Genomic DNA, 20,576 nt, shown 5'->3' with positions numbered 1-20,576 from the left:
GTTTTGTTGTTGTTGTTGCTGTTGTTCGGGGCTAAAACCTCTGAGGTATTTTGTGTGGCGGTTTTAAGCACCTAACTCACTTAAATCCCATAATAACCAGATAAAGTCAGTACAATTATTATCCCTATTTTACAGACAAGGAAACAGAGGCCAAATGTGTTGTCGAATGTCACTGAGATAGTAAGTGGTGAAGCAGAACTGAAACTTAGGCAATCCTGCTCAAGTCCCCACTCTTCACCACAAAGCTAATCTGCCCCTCCAAATGTTAACTAATTTAAGACCAAAGTCAGCCAGGAAAAGTTAATAACCACTGGCCTCTTTTCTGGCCTTGTATCTTCAACATGTAAAAATATTTTTATTTTTTTCTGTAATTAAAATACATCCTTAAGAAATCAGCAGAAGAAACAAAGCCAATAGAGCCAAAATAAGAAATCACAAAAGTCAAGTTTTTAAAAAACTCAACAAGCTAAAACACTGGTTCAGCAAGATAAAAAAGACACATATATTTTCAAAACTACATAAGAATCTGATGAATATCTCCAAGATTAACAATGGCAGATGTTAAAAAAGAGAGGTTTGAGATAGTCCCAAAATTAACATAAGCAAAAAATGCCAATGCCACACTGCCAAAAATGTGTACCTTCCACAAACAAAAAGCTCAGAGTCTGTAAGTAAAATAATAGCTTATATGTAGCAAAAACAAATGTCATAAACTATTTACGCCGCAGTAAAGATTTTGTAAGAGTCCACCCTTGTCTACAATTTCACCTTCCATGATTTCAGTTACCTAAGGTCAGTCTTGGTCCAAAAATATTATATGAAAAGTTCTAGAAATAAACAGTTTCTAAGTTTTACATTGCATGCTGTTCTGAGTAGCATAATTACATTTTACATAATTACATCTTTTTGTCCATTCCACCCAGGACAAAAATCATCCCTTAATCCAGCGTGCTGTGTACGTTACTGTCCCCATACAATGTGACTGTATAGAAACAACCGTATAGTCATACACTGCATTACATTTTGGCCAACAATGGACTGCATATACAACAGTGGTCCCATAAGACTATAATGGAGCTGCAAAATTCCTATCACCTAGTGACCATTCCTATCGCCTAGTGTAGCCATCCTAGCATCATAGCACAATGCATTGCTCATGTGTTTGTGGTGACAGCCATGCTACCAGTTGTATAAAAGTACAGTATAATTATGTACAGTATATAATATTTGATAATGAAAATAAATGTTACTGGTTTATGTATTTACTACACTTTTTATTGTTAGATTATATTCTATTAAAAAAAAGTTAACTGTAAAATGGCCTTGGGTCCTTCAAAAGGTATACCAGAAGGCATTATCAGATACACAAATACTTACCAGTGTATTACAACTGCCTACAGTATTCACTACAGTAACATGCTATATAGGTTTGTAGCCTAGAAGCAATAGGCTATACCATAAAGCCTCAGTGCGTAGTAGGTACACTGTCTAGGTTTGGGTAAGTGCATGCTACAATGTTCACACAATGACAAAACACTTAACTATACATTTCTCAGAATGTATCCCATCGTTAAGTGACACATGACTATATACAGTGTATAAGGTTCAGTATCATCACAAGTTTCAGGCATTCACTATGGGTCTTGGAACACAGGACCTACAGATAAGCAGGGGACTACTGCATTTACTGAAGTTTGTTTAAATAGTCTCTATTCAAATAATAATTAAAAATGTAAAAATTCATTAACGTTTATTAGTAGGCTAATTAAACAGTATTTTGCATTTACATTAAATAGGTCCAAACATTCCTACAGACTCTGCCAAGCTCTGGAGGTGTGAATATTTTAGTCATTACTCCAAATCATTTTAACAAGGACAGCTGGTAACTGCTGTGGTTTCCAGAGATACAGGGAGGATTCAGGGAGTACAATACCGGAATAATTGGATGGCAGGGCTGGTGTGCTGGCAAAAATAGAGGCAAGGTCCCAGTCAGATCTGGGCTGACTCAGCAAACTCTGGCACTAACATCTACGACTCCTGATTCCTTCTTAACTTGAGTTGTAGATCTGAGAACTAGCCAAGTAAACACAATGATAAATCCCTTTCTTGAACAGAGACCACAAAAATCTGACAAAACAATCTACGCTCCCAATATTAGACAAGCAGAGTTCTCATGCAGTAAGGAAGCATTAGTGTAACAAAAAATAGCAACAACAACAAAACCATAGGAAATACTGAAGGAAAATGAGAAAAGAGAGGCAAAACAAAAGATGAGCAGCATGAAGAGTCAGAACATTCAATATACCTATAATAAGATTTAAGAGAAAAACTATAAACTGAGAAGCAAAAATAAAAGACAACTTGGGTCTTCCAAACATAAGGGCACATCAGCTATCATGCAAAATTAATGAAAGACCAATATCCGAGATATGTGCTAGTCAGTGTAAGATAAAGGAAAAAAATACAATATCTAGGCCAAAAGACAAAAAGATATTCAGTCAAGCTATTGTCCACGGGTGAACAGAAAGGACAGCCACTCTCAGACATGCAAAGACCTGGGCCATTTTTGTTGCTCTTCATGACGTCTTTATTTTTATCCCTTATTTTAAAATTTTAAAATGTAATTTCTCTTTTCTTTTTTCTGGAATATCTTTTCAAGTAAAAAAAAAAAAGTTTTTTTTACATTTCTGACACATGAATCAAGTAAAATTTTAAGTGAGAAATAATGCATAAATAATGATAATGAAAGAGGAAAACGTTTCAAAAATAACATTTCTTAAACACCAACAAAATGATCTATCTAGAATCCTATAAACAAAGTAAGTCCATAAAAAACCATAAGGAAGGAGTCTGAGAGAAACTGATAAACGGCTATTGTTTCAAGTCATACATTTTCAGTATTTGTGGTTTTCATTATCTTCCTGTGATTTTTGGTACTCCACATTTTCTCCAAAGTGTGAGTATATAAATACACACACACCTACATACACATACATATATAAAAGAATGTATGTATTTGGACAAATTTTGCTAATTTCTTTAAAAAGCTTATAAATTTCTATTACTGCCAGCATGTATCATAAATATTTAAAATAAAAACGCTTATAAATTTCTAGCAACTGTCCAGAAGATAGAACAGACTACTCTCAAAACAGTATGTTCCCTTTACACCAGAAACTTCCAAGCAGAAGCTGGCTAAACTATCTCATCTTTCAGGAAAGATTCTAGAATCATATCCAGTACAAAGTCAGTTAGATGGTCTCCAAATTCTTTCTAGTTCCTGACTATAACAAATATCATCAACCTAAAATGATACCATCACTTATGACAGAAAAACAACCTGATTTTAAACTAGGAAAAGGACTTGAACAGACATTTCCCCAAAGCTAAACAGGCCATGAGCATATGAAAAAGATGTTCAACATCATCAATTATTAGGGAAATGCAAATCAAAACCACAATGAGATACTACCTAATACACATTAGGAGAGCTACTATCAACAAAAACAGAAAACAGCATATGTTGGTGAGGATGTGGAGAAAATGGAACCCTTATGCACTGTTGGTGGGAATGCAAAATGTTGTAGCACTATGGAAACCAGTATGTCAGTTCTCAAGAAAATTTGAAAATAGAATTAATGTATAATCTAGCAATTCAACTTCTCAGTCTATGCCCCCAAGTTGAACGCAGAGTCTCAAAGACATATATATATTACATATATATATTTTCTGAGACAGAGTCTCACTCTGTCGCCCAGGCTAGAGTGCAGCGCCATGATCTCAGCTCACTGCAACCTCCACCTCCTGGGTTCAAGTGATTCTCCTGCCTCAGCCTCTCAAATAGCTGGGACTACAGGCACCAGCCACCATGCCCGGCTAATTTTTGTATTTTTAGTAGAAGCAGGGTTTCACTATGTTGGCCAGGCTGGTCTCAAACTCCTGACATAAAATAATCTGCCCACAAAGTACTGGGATTACAGGCACGAGCCACGATGCCCAGCCTCAAAGATTATTTACACACCAACATTCATAGTAGCATTATTCACAATAGCCAAGAGGTGGAAGCAACCCAAGTATACATCCATGGTCAAATGAAAACATGCAGCGTATACATTCAATGTATTATTATTATTAAAAAGGAAGGATTCTGACGTGTACTACAAATTGGATGAACCTAGAGGGCATTATGCTAAGGAAATAAGCCTGTCACAAAAAGAGAATACTGTATGCTTTCCCTTATATAAGGTATCTAGAGTAGTCAAATTCATAGAGACTGAAAGAAAAATTGGTGGCTGGGTGAAGGGGGAAATGAGAAATTGTTGAATGGGTAGGTACAGAGTTTCAGTTCTGCAATATGAAGAGTTCTAGAAATAAGGAGCAAAATCATGTGAATATAATTAACACTAGTGACCTATATACACTTAAAAAAGCTTAATATGGCAAATTTTATGTGTATTTTACCTGAAGTTTTTTAAAACAGTAAAACAAAACTATACCATCCCTTTGACTGAACCCAGAATTTGGTCTACTAGTTACTTTAAATCACTACATACATTTAAGTAATCTGATAAAAGGCAAAGAGAAAAAAAACTATGTAAAATAAATGCTTCTGATACTTATTACCAAACTGTCCTCCACAGAGTGGACCAAATGAATTTACATCAATAATGTGTTAAGAGTTCCCATTTCCACAACCCCATGTCATTACAAAGAATATCACTTTCTTTCTTTTTTGTTTTGAAACGGAGTTCCCCTCATTGCCCAGGATGGAGTGCAATGGCGCAGTCTTGGCTCACTGCAACCTCCGCCTCCTGAGTTCAAGCGATTCTCCTGCCTCAGCCTCCCGAGAAGTTGGGATTACAGGCATGCGCCACCACGCCCAGCTAATTTTTTATTTTTAGTAGAGATGGAGTTTCTCCATGTTGGTCAGGCTGGTCTCGAACTCCTGACCTCAGGTGATCTGCCCGCCTCGGCTTCCCAAAGTGCTGGGATTACAGGCATGAGCCATCATGCCCAGGCTATTTTCTTAAACTGTCACTAACTCCAAGCATGAAAACCGTATCCCCTTATTGCTTTTTCTTTTTCTTTTCTTTCACTTCTAGGAATTTATGAGAAGACTATCACAGATAAGCCAAAACTTAGCTGAAGGGTGATTCAGAGCAATGTTTTCAGTATCAAACTGGAAGTAACATCAATGCCAAAAGGTGATTTAAAGCAACATTCTTTAAGAGCAAGGAACTGGAAGAAATATAAACACTAAATAGTTAGCTGGCTAAACAAATACTACTTCTATAGAACAATATAACTTAGCCATTAAATGAAATTTATAATCAGAAAACGTTTATAGTAAATGCGCAAAAAGACACCATATAAAATGGCATGTACAGTCTGATTCTATCATTCTAAATCTCATCAAAGGTTATTTAATGGGTGATAAAAATTTTAGATGGCATCTGCATGTGCTTATCAATGGTTTTTCAACTATGATAAGCATGTACGACTTTTGCAGTTAAAAAAAAAAAAAATGTTAAGATGTGGTGGCTCATGCCTGTAATCCCAGCACTTTGGGAGGTGAAAGCAGGTGGATCACCTGAGCCCAGCAGTACGAGATCAGCCTGGCAACATAGTGAAACACTGTCTCTACAAAAAGCACACAAATTAGTCGAGCATTGTGGCATTCGCCTGTAGTCCCAGGTACTCGGGAGGCTGATCCCCTGAGGCCTGTGAGGTCAAGGGTGCAGTGAATCATGATTGTGCCACTGTGCTCCAACCTAGGTAACAGAGTGAGACCTTGTCTCAAAACACACACACACTTCACTGCTACCACCCACTATAGTTCAGGCTTTTACTGCTCAGAACATAAATTTTTGTAATTAAGTTGCATCTGGTCTCCCTACTGCAAATCTCTCTCCAATCTAATCCACTCAGCAACTACAACCATTTTCAGACACTGCCAACACCACCACTCCTTTCTTCCCTTTGGCCTGTTATCAACCTCTACTGGGCCTGACATTCAAGTGCACTCCACAATGTGGCTCCAAACTACTTTTCAGTCTCATCTAACTTCTAAGAACTGATACAGTAACAACAAAATGTAGTCTTTGTTACCAGTTTATTAAGGACTTCCTTTGTCTCAAGAAAGTGTAACTGCCCATATGCATCATTGTTTTAACCATCAGAGTTCCATGAACGCCTCTCTTGATAGTTATTAGTATTAGTATTACATTTTCATTCCATGAATGAGTGAACAGGCATAAAGGGCAATAGAGTGTAAATTCCTCTCTGTTACTGACTTTCATGTAAAAGAATGAACACTGGCTTAAGGACTCTGGTTTCATCTGTAGCTCCAGCTCTTCCACTAGATGGCACTTTTACTCTTTACAAACAAATTCAGTACTTAAACAATGCTATGGATTACTACCCTTCATTTCTTATTCATGTTATTCTCACATATTGTTAGTGTTATTCTCCTACAGAAGGGAAAAAAACGCAAGCTGGTAAAATAATTCTACAATTTCAAAATGATCATTTACTCCTTTGTTCAAAATGCTCAACTGCAGCTCTGCAAACTGCATGCCTTGAACACACAGCCCACTTAAGATTTTTTAAGTATTAAAAACTCTGCTAAAATGATGTAATCAATTGTGCTGGATATAATTTTATTCAAAATCCTCAAGGGTCTTTCAATCATTTTTATTTATTAAAGTATCATTCTTTACTGATTTAATTACAAATAAGTACCAATTTAAAATATATACCTCTTGCAAGTTACATTTCTAATGGCATTCATTTACTTAACACAAACACCTGAGTGCCTACCAGGCGACAGAAACTACTCTAAGCATTGAGGGTATGGCAACAAACATGAAAAGCAAAACAAGGTTCTTTATCTCATGAAACTAACATCCTAGTGGCAGGTGCACATGAAAACTAAGTATATAAAGTATTAATAGAAATAAATAATATGAAAGAAAAACAAAAACCAAAATGACAATGTAATACAGTTGGGAAGAGGGGGCCAGAGGAATGGGTAGGTGGGACCAAAAGAAAAGGACGTAGGACTCTCTGAAGACCTGACATAGGAATGTAAACCTGAGTGGAAAAGGAGCCAGCTAAGGAAATAGCAGAAGGCAAAAGCATTCCAGTCTCTCTCTGTTAACAATCAGCAAAGCAAAAACTCCGATTTTAGAACATGCTTGATATGCCTGAAAAACAAAATGCACGCCAAGGAGATGATACAAGATGAGGTTAAATGGTGTCTGAGTTCAAAATAAGATCCAAAAGTGTATTGGGGGACCATTGAAGAGTTTTTAAAGAGGGGTGTGATGGGATCTTATTTCTTAAAAGATCCATATGGTTGCAATGATGTAGGAAGTTGTGAGAGGGAGCAGGAAGATCATCTTTTAAGCTAGGTAATACATGCCAACCACTTAGACGGGGGTCGTTTGGCAGCAGTTATGAAATACATATATTACAGTTCTACTTAAGACATAAAAAGTCTTCCATTTATATGATAGAGCAAACTCATGTTTATCTGCTCCCTCCCAATAAGTCACTAAAATAATAAAGCAATTTACACAGGCAGAAATCCATAAGGACAGAGGAAAGTGGACCACAGCACACAGATGTCAAGAACCTGCTGGAAGGCCAGGTGTGGTGGCTCACGCCTGTAATCTCAGCACTCTGGGAGGCTGAGGTGGGCAGATCAACTGAGGTCAGGAGTTTGAGACAAGCCTGGCCAACACGGTGAAACCCTGTCTCTGCTAAAAACACAAAAATTAGACAGCCATGATGGCACGCACCCGTAATCCCAGCTACTCAGGAGGCTGTGGCAGGAGAATCGCTTGAACCCAGGAGGCAGAAGTTGCAGTGAGCTGAGATCATGCCACTACACTCCAGCCTAGGTGACAGAGTGAGACTCCATTTGAAAGAAGGAAAGGGAAAGGGAAAGGAAGAACGAACATGCTGGAAGATGAGGACAATTGCAGCAGGAAATAATGACCAAAAGTAATGCAATTCATCCCGAGGAATTGTGCATAGGTTCTGGACTTTGAAGTACCAGGCTCCTTAATATGTAACGATGAGTCTTAAGGTTGACAATGAGGATCAACTAAAACTCTTCACACAAATCTGGTAAAATCCTTATCCCATAGAACTAAAAGACGGAAGATAAGAAACTCAGCAAAACAGTGTGTGCATTTAGGGACCCAAATCACAGTGCTAAGAGGTAAAGCACTGTTCTAAAAACAGATGTCCTATGTTATCTAACCAGTAAATCTGAGGTATTTCCCTCTGGAGAAAATGAATGGCCTTGGATAGAAGACATACAGATAATATTCAGAAATCATCAAAGACAGCAATAAGACTGGTAACAAGGATCAAGTCTTTAACATGAATCAGCGATTTCATCTTAAGAAATTTATCAGAAGAATTAACGGTATCGACATATATGAGTGAAAAGTTAACTAAAGAGATGTTCCCTGAAATTCTGTTAATATAAAAGCAATAAAAATAGACAGTCTGAGCAACATAGCAACACCTTCTCTCTGCAAAAAATAAAATAAAAAATTGGCCAGGCGTGGTGATGTACACTTGTAGTCCTAGCTACTTGGGAGGCTGAGGCAGGAGGAGTGTGAGGTTACAGTGAACTGATCTTGCCACTGTACTCCAGTGTGGATGACAAAGTGAGATCTTGTCTATTAAAAAAAAAGTAACAAGAGAACAGAGCAGTTAAATAAATTATGATACATCCATATATTAAAAGAAAAACAATGACATGTAAGATGCATATAATGTATTACATGAAAACAAAAGGACAGAAAATACAGAGTCCATAAACAGGGCTAAGTCTTTTGCTTAAGAAACTTTTTCCCTATGATGGAAATAGATTACTTGTATCATTAACAACTAAGACTCGATTCCTGAAAAAACTGAGTTAAACATAAAATATTTTAGACAATATTTAGACCTCAAAAATATAAATCAAGAAACTAGTCACATGCTTCTTTGAAACATCCACAGAGCTGCATCTTACCAAATTCTAAATTTAAATCAAATACAGGCATATCTTGTTTTATCATGCTTCATTTTAATGCACTTTCAAGATATTATGTTTTCTTATAAGCTGAGTTGGTGGCAACCCGGCACCAAACAAGTCTACAGGTACCATTTTCCCAACAGCATGTGCTCACTTAAGTGTCTGTCAAATTTTGGTATTTCTTGTGCTATTTCAAATTGCTTCACTATTCTTATGCATTATGGTAATCTGTGATGAGTGATTTAAGACAGCAAACTTAATCCACACACATTGTCTGTGTTCTCACTGCTCCAGTGACTGGCTGTCCCTGTCTCTCTCCCTCCCTATTTGCTGAGACACAATATTGGAATTGGGTCAATTAAGAATCCTACCAGTATCTCACTTTAAACCAAAAGCTAGAAGTGATTAAGTTTAGTGAGGAAGGCATGTCAAAAGCCAAAACAGGCCAGAAGTTAGGCCACTTGCACCAATTAGCCAAGTTGTAAATGCAAAGGCAAAGTTCTCAAAGGAAACTAAAATCGCCACTCCAGGCCAGGTGTGGTGGCTCATGTCTGTAATCTTAACACTTTGGGAGGCCAAGGCAGGAGGACTGTTTAAGTCCAGAAGGTCAAGACCAGCCTGGGCAACACAGTGAGACCCTGTCTCTACAAAAAAATTAAAAATTAGCCAGGCATGGTGTTACATGCCTCTATTTCCAGCTACTCAGGAGGCTGAAGTACGATTGCTAGAGCCCAGGAGGTTGAAGTTGCAGTGAGCCGTGATCAAGCCACTGCGCTCAAGCCTGGACAAGAGTGACACAATATCTCAAAAAAAAGTGGGGGGCTACTCTAGTGTACACACAAATAAGAAACGAAACAGCCTTACTGGTAGAAAGTTTTAGTAGTCTGGATAGAAGATCAAACCAGCCACATTCCCTTAAACCAAAGCCTAATCCAGAGCAAGGCCCCAACTCTCAATTCTATGAGGCCTGAGAGAGGTAAAGAAACTACAGAAGCCAAGCTCGAAATTAGCAGAGGGTTTATGGGGTTTACGGAAAGAAGCTGTCTCCGTAACTTCAAAGTACAAAGTGAAGCAGCAAGTGGATATAAAAACTGCATCAAGTTACCTAGAGGCTCTAGCTAAGGTCGTTGATGACGGTGGTTACACTAAACAACAGATTTTCCATGTAGAAAAAGAGCCTAGTACTGGAAGAAGATGCCATCTGGGACTTTCACAGCTAGAGAGAAATACATGCCGGGCTTCAAAGCTTCAACAAACAAGCTGACCCCCATTAGGAGCTAAAGTAGCTGATGACTTTTAAGTAGAGGCCAATGTTCATTTACCATTCTGAAAATTCTAAGGTCCTTAAGAATTAATTATGCTAAATTTACTCTGCCTATGCTCTATAAATGAAACAAGTATGGATAACAATACATCTATTTACAGTATAGTTTACTGAATATTTTAAGCCCACTGTTGAGACCTGTAAAATATTACTATTGGCCAGACGTAGTGATTTCCACCTGTAGTCACAGCACTTTGGGAGGCCAAGGTGGGAGGAATGCTTGACCCAAGAGTTCAAGACTAGCCTGGGCAACATAGCGGGAACTCTTCTTTACAAAACATTTACAAATTAGCCAGGCATGGTGGCACACACCTGCAGTCCTAGCTACTTGGGAGACTGAAGCAGGAAGATAACTTGTACTCATGAGTTCAAGGTTATGGTGAGCTGTGATTGCATGACCACTCCAGCCTGGGCGACAGAACAAGAGCCTGTCTCCAAAATAACAACAGTAATAAATTACTATTCATTGACAACGTACCTGGTCACCCAAGAGCTCTGATGAAGACACACAATGTGACTAGTGTTCATGCCTGCTAACACATGTGTTCTGCCACTTATAGATCAAAGAGTAATTTCGACATTCAAGTCTCACTATTTAAGAAATATATTTCATAAGGCCATATAGCTGCCATAGTGACTTCTGTGATGAATATGGGCAAAGTAAACTGAAAACTTTCAGAAAATGATTCATGATTCTAGATGGCATTAAGAACATTCATGATTCATGGGAGGAGATAAAATACCAACATTAACAGGAGTTTGGAAGAAGTTTATTCCAATTCTCATGACTGACTTTGTGGGGTTCAAGACTTCAGTGGTAGAAATAACTATGGATCTCCTGCAAATAGCAAGAGAATGAGAAATAGAAGTGGAGCCTGAAGATGCGACTGAATTGCTCCAATCTGGTAAAACTTGTTGATGAGGAGTTGCTCCTTATGGATGAGCAAAAAAAAGTGGTTTCCTGAGACAGAATCTACTCCCAGTGGAGGTGAAATGACAACAAGGATTTACTAGATAAAGCAGTAGCAGGGCTTGAGAAAATTGATTCTAATTTTGAAAGAAGTTCCACTGTAGGCAAAATGCTATCAATTTACTGCATCCTACAGAGAAATCTTCCAAGAAAGAAGTCAATTGATACAGCAAACTTTATCGCTGTGTTAATAAATTGCCACAGCCACCCCATCCTTCAGCAATCACCACCCTAATCAGTCAACAGCCATCAATATCGAGGCAAGACCCTCCACTAGCAAAGAGGACAACTATCCGAAGGCTCAGATGATTAATTTTTAGCAATGAAATATTTTTAACTAAGATATACATATTTTTAGGCGTAATGCTAATGCACACTTAGACAACAGTAAAGTGTAAACGTAACTTTTGTATGTACTAGGAAACAATGTCAAAATCAAAATGTCATTTTAATTCTCCTATTCATGTATGCCTTCCAAGACAATAAGCTAACCGAACAACAGTTTATACAATACTTTCAACTTCAGAATGGTAACATGATTCCTATAGCAATCCCTAAAATAAATAAATGTAAACTAAATTTATTAATAGTCTATTTTAACAGTTATCTGCTGTATGTGTGCGTGTGTGTGTGTGTGACGGAGTCTCGCTCTGTCGCCCAGTCTGGAAGGCAGTGATGTGATCTCAGCTCACACTGCAACCTCCACCTCATGTTGGCCATGCTGGTCTTGAACTCCTGACCTCAAGTGATTCGCCCCGCTCAGCTTCCCAAAGTGGTGAGATTACAGGTGTGAACCACCACACGTGGCCCAACAGTTATCTGCTTCTGTTTGTAACCAACTATAGTCAGAAGTTTTAAAAATAATGATTAATGATTTTTTAAAACACAAATTTTAAACCACTTCATGTTTTCATTCATTACACATGCTTTAATAATGGCTTCCTTAAGAAATATGAAATGGCCAATTTCTGAATTGATACTTTAAATTTATGTTCCATTTTCAAAAAAGCAGCAACTAATGATACATCAGTATCTGGTCAATCACAGTTAATGTTCAAAGATACATAGTGGATGAAAATTATTTGATGGTATCACAGCTGATTCAGAAAATATAAATCTTCGCCTCTCAGTCTCAACTTCAAAGTGATGCCACCTACTTGGTACAAAAAAGTCTAAATATCTGAAATCATTTCCACATCTTCTACAAAGGAATAACATAATTCTAAATGATAATTTACAAAGAGTTCTGTGGAATAACTTTCAAGTTTATTTCTCTACTTGTAAAGAGTATTTCTCTTGTTAAAAAAAAAACAGCTGAACATAATTGATTTCTTCTTTATAATATAAAATCCAGTTATGCAGAACAACAACAACAAAAGTTCCTAGAAGGCTTTATTTCAAGACAGTAATTACTTCTGAGGAGAGAGGGAGCAGAAAAAGTTGGAAAAATAGGGCTTTAACATTTGCTGTAATCTTAGATTTAAGTAAAAACAGGAAGCAAATGTGTCTTTTTGATGAAGTGCACTGGCTCTGGAGGCAGATTCTCTGGGTTCCAAACAACTCACTAGCTCTTTGTGACCTTAGGCAAGTTAATCTCCCTGTGCCTCAGTTCTGTATCTATCAAATGTGGATAATACATCCTGCTATATAAGATTAAATGAGTGGATTATGTGAAGTGCCGAGAATAGTACCTGACACATGAATGTTAACATTATTATTATCATCAGCCTCATTATCTATGACTGTTATTATCATCAGCCTCATAATCTATGACTACCAACTATGAAATGTGGCTGGAAGGCACTGGGGAAAGAGGGGATTATGGGGAGTGGCATCTGATCTATTTTCTACAGTTACACTTCAAATATAAGTTCTATTTTTGTAAACAGTGACAAAAGACCATCATCATAAGTGAGAAAGTATAAAGAAGAATAAAGTTACAGTCTTCTCTTCAATTTTCAAAAACATGAGACAATACAGGCTTTGGGGTTTGATATTTATTTTTAGCAGGAAGAATACACTAATGGTGATGACATCGTTAGAAGATACGCCCATGTCCAATATCTGCAACAGAAGCTCAATAGAAGTTAAAGAAACCATACTAAAACACTAAAGACAAAAATTGTATGACATTACTTACCCTTAATTCTGTGGACAATAAAACAAGTAACACTATGTTTAAGATTGAGGTTTCATCACAAGGTGAAATACTGGCAAGTTAATTATCAAAACCATCTTTTCCTTTCCATGTAGAAGTGGGCAACATCTTCAGAGGTAGAGCATAGTGCCCGCCAACAATTATCATCTGAGGGTATTTACATGAGCAGAGAAGGAGTAAATTGAAAAGGAGTAGTGCTAACTTGAGAGCCAGGAATTTGAGGTGGGAATAATTAAGTAGCAACTCTCATAGGTAGCAATGGCAATCTAATCTAAGCACCATTTTTGGCACAATTAGAGACTGCTGAATCAATAACTAAACACGAATAAAAATAATTTAATGGGGTAGTACCATGACATTCCTACAGATTTACAGTGAGCTTTCTGTAAATAAAGGGATTCAAATAAGAAATTCTCCTACATATTATTACAGTAAGAAATTGCCACAGCAATACAAGTTAAACAAGAACTCATCAACTGAAAGATTTTTTTACATAAAACCAAATCTGGCTCATGTATCCCTAACAATTGCTACTCTAATCAAAGGAAATATGAGCATTTTTTTTTTTTATTATCTCCTGCACTCCCAGATTTCTCATCAGCGGTACTAATTATTACTCAATTTACGGGAGCAATGAATTTCTACCTAAGGGTGTGAGCCGGGAGTGGGGCTGGGAACACGTAAGCATTAGAATCGGTGGGTGGAATTAAGGGAGTAATTTAAAGACTTAATGGTTTACCTAAAAGACTACATCTTCTCAAAACAAAAACTAAATAAATCCTACTACAAGTTACGGCCACCTGCTATTTTCCTATTATTTCTGTGATGGATAAGGGTTAAACTGATAAGACAAATTACAGTTGCATGGAATTTCACAAGAATAATTTTTAAATGCAACCAATTTTGCTAATTCCAAATTTCTAAGTGTACTTGCAAGGTAAATTTGGTTCAAGTAGAAGAAAAACCATTAATACAAGGAGAAGCTTACCTAGGCTACTGCCTAAAAAGGTCTATGTTAAAAAATGCAAAATGTGCATATAGATTAAAATATTTTAAAATTCCTAACAAAAAGTAAATTAAATAAATAAGCACTAAAGAAGAAAAAGGTTACGCACTTCCAATTTATGCTCTTTCTCTGCAAGGGCTTCCTTTTGACAACGAAGAAAATCTGCTAACATTCGAGTGAGTTGCTTCCTATCATCTATTTCTGCTGCCAATCTGCCATTGTAATCTGCCAGCAACATACACGCATCCTCTACCATTTTGGAAAGCCTTTCTCCAGATTCTTTATCTAAGAAAAGCACAGGATAATAAAATATTATACAACAAAAACAATGACATATGCTGTTCTCTCATGCAACTCCCAAAAAAGTTCTGGATCACATTTTCTTTTCTTACCTGTTATTTTATCTAATAGAGATACTTCTTGGACTTCAACAGGTAAAGAAGCTATCCTCTGATGAACTGCTGCGTCACCTGAGGCTGCATTTTCTAGATCTTGTAATGCTCTAACGAGATCTAGAGTCTAAAAAGTACACAACTTCAGAACCAAAACAAATTAAGCTTAAACAAATGCAAAAGACTTCAATTTCATATTCTTTCATCCCTATGGGCTATTTACTAGCACAAAGCTTCTAATATAAACTGCTTTTGAAGACAATCAATTTCTTTTATATATTAAGAAAAAAGGAAGCTATACTATACTATGTTATACTATGTTAGGTGTTGAAAATATAAACAAGACAAGGCCCTTGAAGACCTTGAAGACAGCTTACTCCAGTGGTAGAGACAGAGTGTAAAAATAATTATCTGAGAACTAAAATGAGGTAAGCAACTGATTTATATGGCAAATACATCAGTGGTAAAAGAGAAGGTAGACTTTAACTTCAACCTAGAGAATACAAGTTTTATGTATGATATATTCATTAATTATCATTGTACACGAGCTTTTTTTTAGTATTAAATTGGATATTAGGGAAAGAGGGTTACAAATCATCTACTACAACACAGAAGAGTCTCCCACATTTCATTTCTAAATGCTGTAATTAAAGCCCAAGAGAAATGTAGCTCTGGAATACGTTCAAATATGATATCTTCAACTACCCAATGGCTTGTTAATAAGATCATTAAAATATTTCAAAATTCCATAATCTGATGACTAGTATTTACATATTGCTTAACCAGTACTGAAATTATTTTATCATTAAAATATTTTACTTCCACTGTTTTCATACAAGCTATAATTAGGAGGGAAGAGCAACTCTTTGCTGGTGATTTCACAGTTCATAATGTCTATAAAGTTACTCCAAAGAAAAACAATTGAATTTTATTTTACTAGTCTCCACTCTCCAGCCCATCTTTTTCATCTTTCTTTCTTCTTTTAATTTCTAAGACTAGATTCAGAAACACTAGGAAATTACACATATGCTTTAAAAAATATATGATATTAGTAATTCTGTGTATATATAAAGATTTTTAAACTATTCCCTTGAAAAAAATGGTAGCACATGACAAATGATCAAATGTGGTAGGAATGAATGAAACTAATAAGAAATATACTATCCTACGTGTGCTCACTCATTCGAAGTGTTTAAAATTTCAGTATTTTAAAAAATAATTTCATTGTAAGATATATCCCCTCTACAATTCAGGTGTGCTTAAGAGTAATAACAATTACCAGAAAACTTGTTTCTCATGTTGCCCCAACTAACTACTATTTTTTAAATCATCTTAGAAAATTCTAATTGCCTGGAGTTCTAAGAAGAAATCTGACTTTACTGTCTTGGCAATGCATTGATGCTTTAATTACAATCTGATCTCATCACGCCTTCACAGTCCTACATAAGTACATTCTAAGTTCCCAATGCCTGATCAAGGATCCGATAAGAAAGCAAAGTTGTATGAAACAACACTAAGCCTAGTACTTTCTACTAGAGGAGAATGAAATGAGTTTAACCGGATCCTACAGAGAGATTTTAGCCATTCTTATAAAGAATAACACACACAAAAAATGAAGACCACAAAGCTGAACCATTGATAATTAAGCAGCACAACTAATCTAAAAAACGGTCATTATAAAACAAAGAGCAATAGCATTTTATGCAAGTATTAGAGAAGAGGGAAATGATTACTTAAAAACATTCCTAAGATATGCAACTGTGGTTACTCTTTCATCAGGGAGAGTGGAAGGAGGCCAGATCCTTTATCTAGAACTCAGGTAAAACACTGCTCATGGAATCATGAGGCTCTTAGCCGAAAATGATTCTCTGTCATGCGTTATTACCAAATAGGAAGAGACATAAATCTTAGTGTTTGGTTGTTCAAATGTTACATTTTTATCACTTTTCTATTCAAGCTCTTGTCTATAGTAGCCAGTGGGCTTCAGCATTCCTATCACTGAACAAACAGGTAGGTTGACTCAGGTCCTGGCCTTGGTCTCATTCCTTGTGCTTCTCCAGTACTGAGACTAATATAAATCCAGTTACAGGTAGAAATTGATTGTATTTTCTTTCAAGCTCCCTTTATGGGGGAAAGAGCTCCTCCAAGCCTCTGGTTTTATTCAGTGAATTTAGGTTCAGTCCTCTCACTCCCACAGAGCACTGTGAGTTCCTGTGACCCTAGAGGATACTAATTTCTGGCAACCTCATGTCTGCTTCTGGACCAGGGCTCAGCAGGAGCCAGATTTTGTCTCACTTATGAAGTTAGGTATACAATTTCTAGACCATGAAAATATATTCACCTTGTTTTAAGAGTATGGTTATGTCTTCATTTTCTCATTTTACACTTTATCCGTCTCCCCTACATGTTTGAAACATAGGAGGAAGCTTAAAGACTCAATGCCCACTTAAAAAAAAAAGTCTTTCTGGAATTAATCTGATGATTAAGGAATACCATACTGTACCAATGTGGGAGGACACAGAGTACTAAGATAATGATTCTAACTTACCTTATTTTTCCACAGAACTACATAGTTCTATATAGTTATACAGAAATGTATGAACACATATGTATCACTCCAACACTACCTTTTTTTTGAGACAGAGTCTCGCTCTGTCACCCAGGCTGGAGTGCAGAGGCGCAATCTTGGCTCACTGCAAGCTCTGCCTCCTGGGTTAACGCCATCCTCCTGCCTCAGTCTCCCGAGTACCTGGGATTACAGGCACCTGCCACCACCTCCCGCTAATTTTTTGTATTTTTTAGTAGAGACGGGGTTTCATGGCATTAGCCAGGATGGTCTCGATCTCCTGACCTTGTGATCCACCTGCCTCGGCCTCCCAAAGTGCTGGGATTACAGGTGTGAGCCACCGCACTCGGCCACTCTAACACTACTTTTTACATTTAAAAACAAAAATACTTAAAGGGGCAGCGTTTATGTCCAAGAATGAAAATTTTAGTGTATATAAATCATATATGGGCCGGGCACAGTGGCTCATGCCTATAATCCCAGCACTTTGGGAGGCCAAGGCAGGAGGATCACTTGAGGCCAGTTCAAGACCAGCCTGGCCAACATGGTGAAACCCTAACTCTACTAAAAATACAAAAATCAGCTGGGCTTGGTGGCCCATGCCTGTAATCCCAGCTATTTGGAAGGCTGAGGTGGGAGAATCACTTGAACCTGGCAGGCAAAGGTTGCAGTGAGCCAAGATAGTGCCACTGCACTCCAGCCTGGGGGACAGAGTGAAACTCCATCTCAAAAAAAAAAAATCATATAACAAAATAGCCATGTTTTCTTTTTAAAAGAATCTGTTTAAATAGCTGAAATCTCACCATATCTAACCACACTTGTCAATTAAAAATCCTCTTTCTATGCAAAATATGATTTCTATGCAAAATATACAATATATACAATATACAACATACTACATAATTTGTTTATGAGGAAATAAGAGATATTCATATGGCTTCTTTCTTATGCCCAAAAGTATAATAGAAATCAATTTACAGAAGTGAAACAAAATTAATAAAGCTTGGTGGCAACACGAAGTAGAAGTTTGTAACTCTTTTAACAGGGTAAAACTTCTACCTGTGGTGGTTCACTTGGAGACCCCAGAGAGGAACAGTTTTCATTTTCATCCACCTTTATCTGTTCGTAAGTTCGCTTCCTAGGCTTCTTATCGCCATCTGAAATGAAAGAACATTTAAGTTTTAATGAAGAATACATTTTAATGAAGAGATCGAGATAAGAGATCAGGATTCTACACTTACACAGAGCTTGTTTAAGTTGTTCCAACACATCATTTTCATAAACAGACCTTTCTTCCCAAATAGATAACACTCTTCCAAGGTGCTTCTTACAACTTTCATCAGTTTCACTAAAAAAAACGAACAAAAAAAAGAAAAATGTTAACAGTAAAAATATATAGTGCTATTAAAAAGGTAACGGTAACTTTAAAGATAATCAGACATTCATTCCCTGGAAAAAACTGTCCAAATATCTATTTAGCATCACTATGTGGCCAGCAGTTCAAAACTGAAGTGATCAAGACACACTGCTTGCTAGTTCTAGTAAACATTTTATAAACATATTATTAAACAACCAAAAAAAGTTTAAACTGTAAAAGTTTTAGTACTGGCTACTAGGGATTTTCCTATCCTAATGGAGGCTAGACATGGGGCTAAGGAAGATTTCTAATAGATAATTTGTTAATTTACTCAACAAATATTTATTGATCCGGTTACTATCTTTGACATGGAGATACAAATGCAGCTTACGGCAGCTGTTACTTTATAAGTATCACAAAAAAGAACAAAGTGCTTAAGACAGACCTGGCCCAGTTTAAGAGATATCCGGAAGAGTATTTAAGGAAATGATACTGAATTTGAGATCTTAAGACTAGACATATGGGGAAATGAAAAACAGACTACTCCCAACTGTTTCCTACCTCCTTCATTGCTATCACTGTAGACTGAAACACTATTATGTCTTGCTTAGAATTCTGTAGCCTTCTCACGATCTCCCAGCCTCTACTCTTTTACTCTATTCTGTACAAAGCATCCTAATGTAAATCAGGTTATACAGCTCTCGATCCTCCAAGAGCTACCAATCATATCAAAAATAAAACCAAAATCCTTACTCTGGGCCACAAGGCTCACATATGTTCTGCTTTCTGGCAATCCCTCAGTACACACTCCCTAATACCATATAAATTTCCTTGCTAAGGTCCTCAAACACGTCCAGCACACAGCTATCTCATTTTTTTTGGCCACATATTCTCTCTGCCTAGAATCCTTTCTGCCTAGTCAAATGGCTCATTTCATCCCTTCCTTTGGTCTTTGTTCAAATGCCACCTTCCCCAAATTGTTGTTCTTTATCTCATCACATAACTGATCACCCTCATACCATCTAGTTCCTTCCCTGCTTTGTATCTCTTGTTAGCATTTGTCATCTGACATTATGCTTTCACTCATCTATCTACTTATTACCTTTGTCATCCACTGAAATGCAGGCTCTAGTAGACCAAACTTTGGCTTGGTCACTACTACTCAGGGTTTTGCATATAGCAGGCAGCCAATAAATATTTTATTGAATTCTAGGGAGGGGCAACATATGTATAAGCCTTAAGGCAGAAAGAACTAAAAATTAAGATTAATTTAGCTTAAACTGTAGACTACAGATTGTGTGGAATAAATGTGAGACAGGAGTCTGGGGACACAGGCAGTGCCACGAAGGAACATCTTAAGTCTTGCTCAGGACTTTAGACTTCATCTCTAAAACAAATGGGAACCACTCAAAAGCAAGGAAGTATTATGACCGGCTCTGCAACTCTGTTTAGTTTTCTAAAGAAATTAAACAATACTAAAGACTATTGCAATTATACCAAAAAGACATTATGCTAACTAAAAGGGAAAGAAATCCAAAGAACTGAGTCAAAGTGTACTATATGAGATATGGGAAGTGAAGGAGAAAGAAGAGTTTAAAGATAACACAATTTCTTGCACAGGCATCTGGATAAATCGAGTTGCCATTCACAGAATATAAAACCTACGGGAGGGGAACGTATGGCGGGAAGCAAGGACATAATGAGTTCTGTATCAGACATAGCGAGTCTGAGATGTCTGAAGATGCATACAACTAAAAATGTCAAAA

The 20,576-nt window shown here is 36.9% G+C and overlaps 1 protein-coding gene across 2 annotated transcripts in view; it reads right to left on the bottom strand.

The window, feature by feature from the left end:
• The window catches only part of RPRD1A (regulation of nuclear pre-mRNA domain containing 1A), a 74,682-nt gene that overhangs the window by 20,887 nt on the left and 33,219 nt on the right, over nucleotides 1–20,576 (bottom strand). For both annotated transcript variants that reach the window (XM_023207680.1, XM_023207679.2), the window contains exons 3-6: nucleotides 18,695–18,801; nucleotides 18,513–18,610; nucleotides 14,888–15,014; nucleotides 14,605–14,780 (exon numbers count right to left, since the gene is read on the bottom strand). In XM_023207680.1, coding sequence (XP_023063448.1) covers nucleotides 14,605–14,780; nucleotides 14,888–15,014; nucleotides 18,513–18,610; nucleotides 18,695–18,801 — 508 coding nt within the window. The remainder of the gene's footprint in view (nucleotides 1–14,604; nucleotides 14,781–14,887; nucleotides 15,015–18,512; nucleotides 18,611–18,694; nucleotides 18,802–20,576) is intronic.

Source organism: Piliocolobus tephrosceles, chromosome 18, assembly GCF_002776525.5.
Source record: "Piliocolobus tephrosceles isolate RC106 chromosome 18, ASM277652v3, whole genome shotgun sequence".
NCBI classification, from domain to species: domain Eukaryota; kingdom Metazoa; phylum Chordata; class Mammalia; order Primates; family Cercopithecidae; genus Piliocolobus; species Piliocolobus tephrosceles.
Note: the sequence above shows the minus strand (reverse complement) of the source record. Positions and strands in the feature narration are given on the sequence as shown.